This window comes from Stegastes partitus, unplaced genomic scaffold (assembly GCF_000690725.1).
Source record: "Stegastes partitus isolate 25-593 unplaced genomic scaffold, Stegastes_partitus-1.0.2 Scaffold2372, whole genome shotgun sequence".
Lineage (NCBI taxonomy): Eukaryota > Metazoa > Chordata > Actinopteri > Pomacentridae > Stegastes > Stegastes partitus.
In genome coordinates, this window is record NW_007580103.1 from 73,081 (window position 1) to 79,108 (window position 6,028).

The following is a 6,028-nucleotide window of genomic DNA, read 5'->3' on the forward strand; positions in this document are numbered from 1 at the left end:
AACCGGCGACCTTCTAGCTGTGAGGCAACGGTGCTACCAACTGCGGCACCAAGGATCCGGATCCGTCTATTTGTAGCTTCCATTCACTGTGTAGTGAACCGCCCCGCCTCCTGTTCTGAAGCGTCGTCCGCGCGCTGCGCCTGCAGCTCATTTGCATAAAGTGGGCTTGACTTCTACTTAATGCAAATGAGGCGCGAGCGGGGGAGGTCCGACGCCTCGCGAAACTTTCGTCAAACAGCTAAACTCGCCGTTTGTTGGACTAAAATGAGGACAGATTCAGCAGCTGCACAGCCTGTTTCTCAAAAGTTTTCAGAAATACTTTTCGCTGAACGGTTTTCCTAATAAAAGCGAAAGTTTGCGGTTCTACGGGACTGGAGAGCGGCGGTCATGTGACCTCCAGGTGGCGGCTCGTGCAGCCTTTAGTCTTCACCAAGTCACGGAATCTTTACATCAATATGAAACTATGGTCTCCAAATCAAGGCAACAACTGGTGAACGTGCCATGTTGATGAGATAGTACAAATATTTTCAGTATATGTTGAATATTGTTCAGACACGTTTCACACAGAACTGAGACTACAGAAGTGTAAAAACATAAGTGAGGGGGTTCCTGGTGTCTTTTCTGTCTGGTAAGGGGTCCTTGGTACAAAGGAAGTTCAGAACCCGAGTATTACACTGAGGAAGAAGTAAACAGCACTGTTCTTACAGGACTGACATATGAGTGCTCTTAAGGTCTTCATTTTGTTTTGTTTTTGGAGGCGCTTCTCCCATTTGTGTGTCCCAATAGGCTGTTTTCTGTCACGTGACGCAGAGTGCCCGCCCTCTTCTGGTCTCTGAATATAAATGCAGTCACTGCGCCAGCGTCCCATCCAGTGTTGTCTCCAGCGTCCTCCGCAGCAGGCTGCTCTGCCCAATGGCTGCCCGAACATCTGCGCCATATGTGGCCTTCCTCCTATCAGTGCTGACCTCGTGCAGCTCCTCGGCAGGTGAGCCGCGCGCGTCTGCGGGTAATTCCAGGAGGAAGTTTTGTTGTGGAATTGTTCCGTTTCTGACTTTGCTGCTGTTCGGATGATTCAGTTTGGATATTGGTGTGTTGTGCTGAAGAAGGCAGTGTTGTTGGTCACATGTGATGTTTGTGTTGCTGTACAAATCCGTTTTGTGACATTTGTCGTCTGACCTCCTGTGATCTCATCACACCCACTGGGAAACTCCAGGCCACAGCCCCGCACTGTGGGCAGGTCATAGGTGTTTCATTGTTGTTGTCCTGGTTAATCATTTTGTTCCGTGACTGGTCCGTGTATGCACTGGTCATTGGATTGTCCGTTCAAGAAAAAACGAGTGGTTATTTGATTTTAATTTTAAAATTCAAAAATGTAAATTTAAATTCAAGGCATTTTTCTTTATCGGGATCAAGAAGGGATGAGCAAAATTTTTAGTTTCTGTTTCTAAAAACAAAAAATAAAATCGTTGAAAGACAGAGACAAAACAAAAAAAAGCGTGAGTGAGGGCGGGGCTGTGGAGGATTTCGTTGCTGCTGTGTGACAGAAGTTGGTGGACATGGATCAGTACGGTGTTTTTCAAAATAATAAAAACGTGTCTCGGGGAAGAGGACATGATGCAGAAAAACGAAGCTGCATGTTTCAGGTGAAAGCTAAAAATAACTGCATCTAATCAGGGAGTGGTTAGCTGGCATTACTCTGTGCTATCAGGGTGTGAGAGTAAGGCTCCAGAGACATTTTAGCCTGAGCTAGAGAAACCACAGGTAGAAGATATTCATTTTCACACTCGTAGGGATTATCAGCTTTATTTCACATTTTAACTGAAGATAAGATAAGAGCCTTTATTGATCCCTTACAGAGAAATTTCATTTAGACTTACATCCTGTCCAAGAAGCATAAAGACAATAACTGGGGGAGACAGGAGCTGTCGGGTCTGCCAGCCAAACCGGCGCCCTTATCAATTAGAGGAAAAAGGAAAAACAAGAGAGAAAAATTAGGAAAAAAGGCAATTCCCAAACTAGGCTCCTCCAGGGGGGGGGGGGGCACAGTGTGGGATTAGGAAAAAAACAAAAGTGTCAGCAAAATAAGAACGATTGCAGCAAGACCAAGACAGAGAGCCCAGTTGGTTTTGATGTAGTACAGGACATGCTCCTGGAGCCTTAACAACCATCAGCCCTTCAGATGAGACTACAGATCTGCAGTTCAAGCCATGGAGCTGTTTAAAAGTGACCTGCTCACAGACTGATGACAGACTTGGACTTTTCCTTTTTCAGAGCAGAACGTGTCGGTGAATACTCAGGACAATGCCATCCTTCCATGTATGGGTCCCAGAGATGCTTCCATCACACTATTGCAGTGGAAGATGCTCGACAAGGACTCGGAGGGTTTTGTCTTCTTCTTCCGAGAAAACCGCAGTTATGAGTCCTACCAGATTCCATCTCTGAAAAATCGAGTGCAGCTCAGCGATCCGCAGATGAAGAATGGAAACGTGTCCGTCACTGTGAAGAACGTCACTTTCAGTGATGCTGGAAAGTATGAATGTTCGTTTTACACCAGCAGCAGACAGCGCAGCAGGAGAGCCGCTGACTTCAGTTACATCATCAACCTGCACGTTGAGGGTGAGTTTGACACGAAGCTGCTCGTTGATGTGACAGTGAAACATCTCAGATCAGACGTCTGATGACACTTAATCCTAATTTAATCTACTCACTGTTACATTTGCAGATTCGTGACGTATCCACACCTTTGCACCTTCTATTTATTTACTTGCATGTTTGCATTTGTTTACATGCAGCTGCCATTTTTGTGTACATTCAGCAAACTGTAACATCCAGAAGTGCGATGTCGCTTACTGTTGTTAAAGTTCTTGATGTACCAAATGGGAAGTCTTTAAGGTTTTCATAGAAACACTTATACATACCAGTGTTCTTCTCACTTTCCATATTTCATATTTACACATTTCCAAGTTATCACTGACAGCATTGCTGGTTGATTTTGTTGAACACTGTGCAATGACAATAAAGAAACTCTGTTCTCTTCTGTGCTATTTCCTCTTTCTGCTCTGACACAGAGAGACACAGTGGGCGGCAGCATTTGGCGCTGGTAGCACCTCTGGTGGCTCTGGTTGCACTCTTGGTTGCAGTCCTGTGGAAATTTAAAGGCCGCACAGAGCAGCCTGCTGCGGAGGAAGCTGGTGAGCAACAGCTGGTGTAAACACTTTCCATCACCAAGTTCTGAACTGTTATGTGTCCTGCCCTTCACCACAAATGTTAATCAATAATTGATCAATCAGTCAATCAATCGGCAGGCTTAACATCAATTCAGCACACAATCACAAATGTCGTGGCTCATCTGGTTGCATTGCCATATATTGCAAAAAATAAGTAAGAATCAGACAAAGGATTAATGTAAAAGAAAAAAGGACACATGAATCAAGTCCATTGGAATAGCGCCACAAGTATTTAGATATGCAGTGAAAGACAACTGTTGTCAGTGTGAATGTAACAACGGAAATTCCCTGCAGAGAACTCGTGCAACTCAAATGACAATCATATAATGTGAGGATGTTATAAAACTTAACGAACCAAAGAAACACTCAGCTGTTCATCACAGTTTCATCACAGATGAGGTTGACTCAGTTATGCTGTCTTCTACACAGATTGTATATTCTCATTCCTGTGTGTAATTCAAATTCATATGCTCTTATTTTTTATTTCATATATTTTATTTTTCTACTTTTATTTGTTTTTGTTTCACAGTGTAATCTGTGTATGTGAACATAATCATTTTCACCAGGGATAGGCTCCGCCCCCCCACGTGCCTAGTGAGGATTAAGTGGTGTATAGATGATGGATGGATAATTTATCGGCTCAAGCTTTTGCATCACTTGACTAAATTCAGTGTGAATATTGAGTTTTCACTTTGTATTGAAGATAGTACATCCAAAAGTGTTTTATTTTTGTTACATGATATACTGTTTATAATAAATAATATTAATTGGTTTTGTAGATTGTATCTTTCTTTCACAAACAACCTAAACATTAAAACTGCCTCATTTGAGTGTCCCTGAACATTTAGATGTCTCCGGTGTAATTACTTTAACCATTACTCACAAGGATCATCTCTGGTGACATCTTAATTAGCAGAGTACTCTGTAGTGGTGTGGATTAATCCAGAACATTCAGACATGGAGACTAAACACTGAAGCAGCTGTTCAAGTGCAGCTTCAGTGAGTCAACGGGCCAGTTCCTATCTGTGGTGTTTCATGAAGTCATGTGACTTGTTAAACCTGTTGGTTGTTGCAGTGATCGTTGTTGGCATCAAAAGCTCTCAACCGCAATGCGCCACACCTGAGCTGTGCCCCAGGCAGCTGCTCAGGTAAACGCAGAGCTGAGAAGTCATCCTGAGAGCGTTTATTGAAGGAAGTTCAGTCAGATAAATGTCATCTGACATAAAGCAGCCATCCCATTGGTCACTTGTTGACTTTGGCTGTAACACAGAAGGTTCTGTGATAACGCTGACAGTAAACGGTAAGAAACAGACACTGACCCAGTTGGACCCAAACCGTCTGAACCTTCCTGTACCTACAACCAACAGAACAACACACACTGGACCGACTTCACTGTCGCTACACAACACCAGTAGATCATGGCTCTGCTGCTCTTCTCTCTGGGTGGTTTCAACACTACGAAGCTTGTTCTCTTTCATTGTTTCATCTCCAGAGACTGCAGGATCCAGTAGAACCAGCTGAGCATCACATCAGGGAGACAGAAGGAGATCCAGTCAGCTTCGCCTCTGTGTCGTATCTCCCAGTAACAGGAGTAACCTCCCACTGTGACCAGTCACTATCATCAGACCTGGTCAGAAAGCTACCTGTGTCGTGTTAGTTTCTGTCGAGTGGGTTACAAAACTAGCAGCACCGTCGAACCACATGGCCTCCTCTCATCAGAGACCAGCCACCAAGGGCTCTTTCTCACAGCTGTACGTTTGTTAAACCTAAATGAAAACTTGAAGACTTTGCCGTATAGCTCTTTATTAAGCAACCCTTTGCTGTGAGTGACGAAGAGTCACATGACACATTAACAGCTGCCTTTGTGCAGAGTCCGACAGAGAAAACCTGGACAATAAGAAAGACGCCAGCAGCATGATGCTCATTATCTGTGACTGCTGTTGGTTTCATCCAGCCAGCTTCCAGAGGCAAAGCCTGGACATGTCAGACATGCTTCATGGTTACACCCTTCTGATCGGTTTACTCTGCTGGCAGCATCAGAGACACTCTTTCTCTTCCTGTAACTCAGTTCTAGCATTCGAACACAAACAGGAAGAACCAGTTTCCTGTTTTCAGACCACATGAACTGGGAAAAGCAGCTCAGTATTGAGACATAAACTAACTCCACTAACGACAGAGTAAAACTCAGAGCAGACAACAACCTCTGTAGCCTCATTAAACTGTTTTGAAATTCAAATATGGAGGCAAATCTCTGGTGAAAGTCAGCCTGTTGACTCTCTGTCCTGCTGTTTCTGAGTTCTGACTGTCTGCCAAGTTGAACTGCGGTCAACGAAAGCTTCAAAGTGAAACTGATCTTTGACTGCAGGGGATTTTCTCTGAGAGTTGCTTTGAATCAGTTAAAGAATGACAGAAAGTTTTGTTTCACAGCAAACGAAACAGAGAGCAACACCCTCCCACTTCACTGTTCAACTCTAAAGCTCTGATCATTATTTTATCAATCGTCGACCAGTATGCAAACATACGGCACAGGAACGTCTTGTGTTATTATTTTACGAGTCACAAGAAACACTTTACCAGTGCACCTTTGTCACATCAGTTTTTAACCTGTCCCCACCTTTAGAACACTGAGCCTTTAACATGGGGTGAAATTCTCCCAGACATTGCTTACAGTTCACTTTTGCATTGTTCATTTTTAGCGAGTAAAGGACCAGTTTCTGTCTGTAGCTGTTTTCACACAGTCTGAGCAGCAAACCACAGAGCGGTCTGAACGTAACATGTGAAGCGTTTTAAGACACCGAGCC

The 6,028-nt window shown here is 43.9% G+C and overlaps 1 protein-coding gene across 3 annotated transcripts; it reads left to right on the forward strand.

Moving 5' to 3' along the window:
• The first annotated feature begins 902 nt into the window (after positions 1-902).
• LOC103374842 (junctional adhesion molecule B-like) lies at positions 903-4,068 on the forward strand. Of its 3 annotated transcripts, none has more exons than XM_008304993.1 (3): positions 903-985; positions 2,272-2,616; positions 3,069-4,068. In XM_008304993.1, the coding sequence occupies exons 1-3, from the start codon at positions 913-915 to the stop codon at positions 3,209-3,211; spliced, it is 561 nt and encodes a 186-aa protein (XP_008303215.1). In that variant the 5' UTR covers positions 903-912; the 3' UTR covers positions 3,212-4,068. The 3 variants fall into 3 exon arrangements, with proteins under 3 accessions (XP_008303215.1, XP_008303214.1, XP_008303216.1); XM_008304992.1 differs by having other exon boundaries at positions 906-1,006; XM_008304994.1 differs by lacking the exon at positions 3,069-4,068 and adding an exon at positions 2,723-3,037 and having other exon boundaries at positions 906-1,006.
• Positions 4,069-6,028: the final 1,960 nt, after the last annotated feature.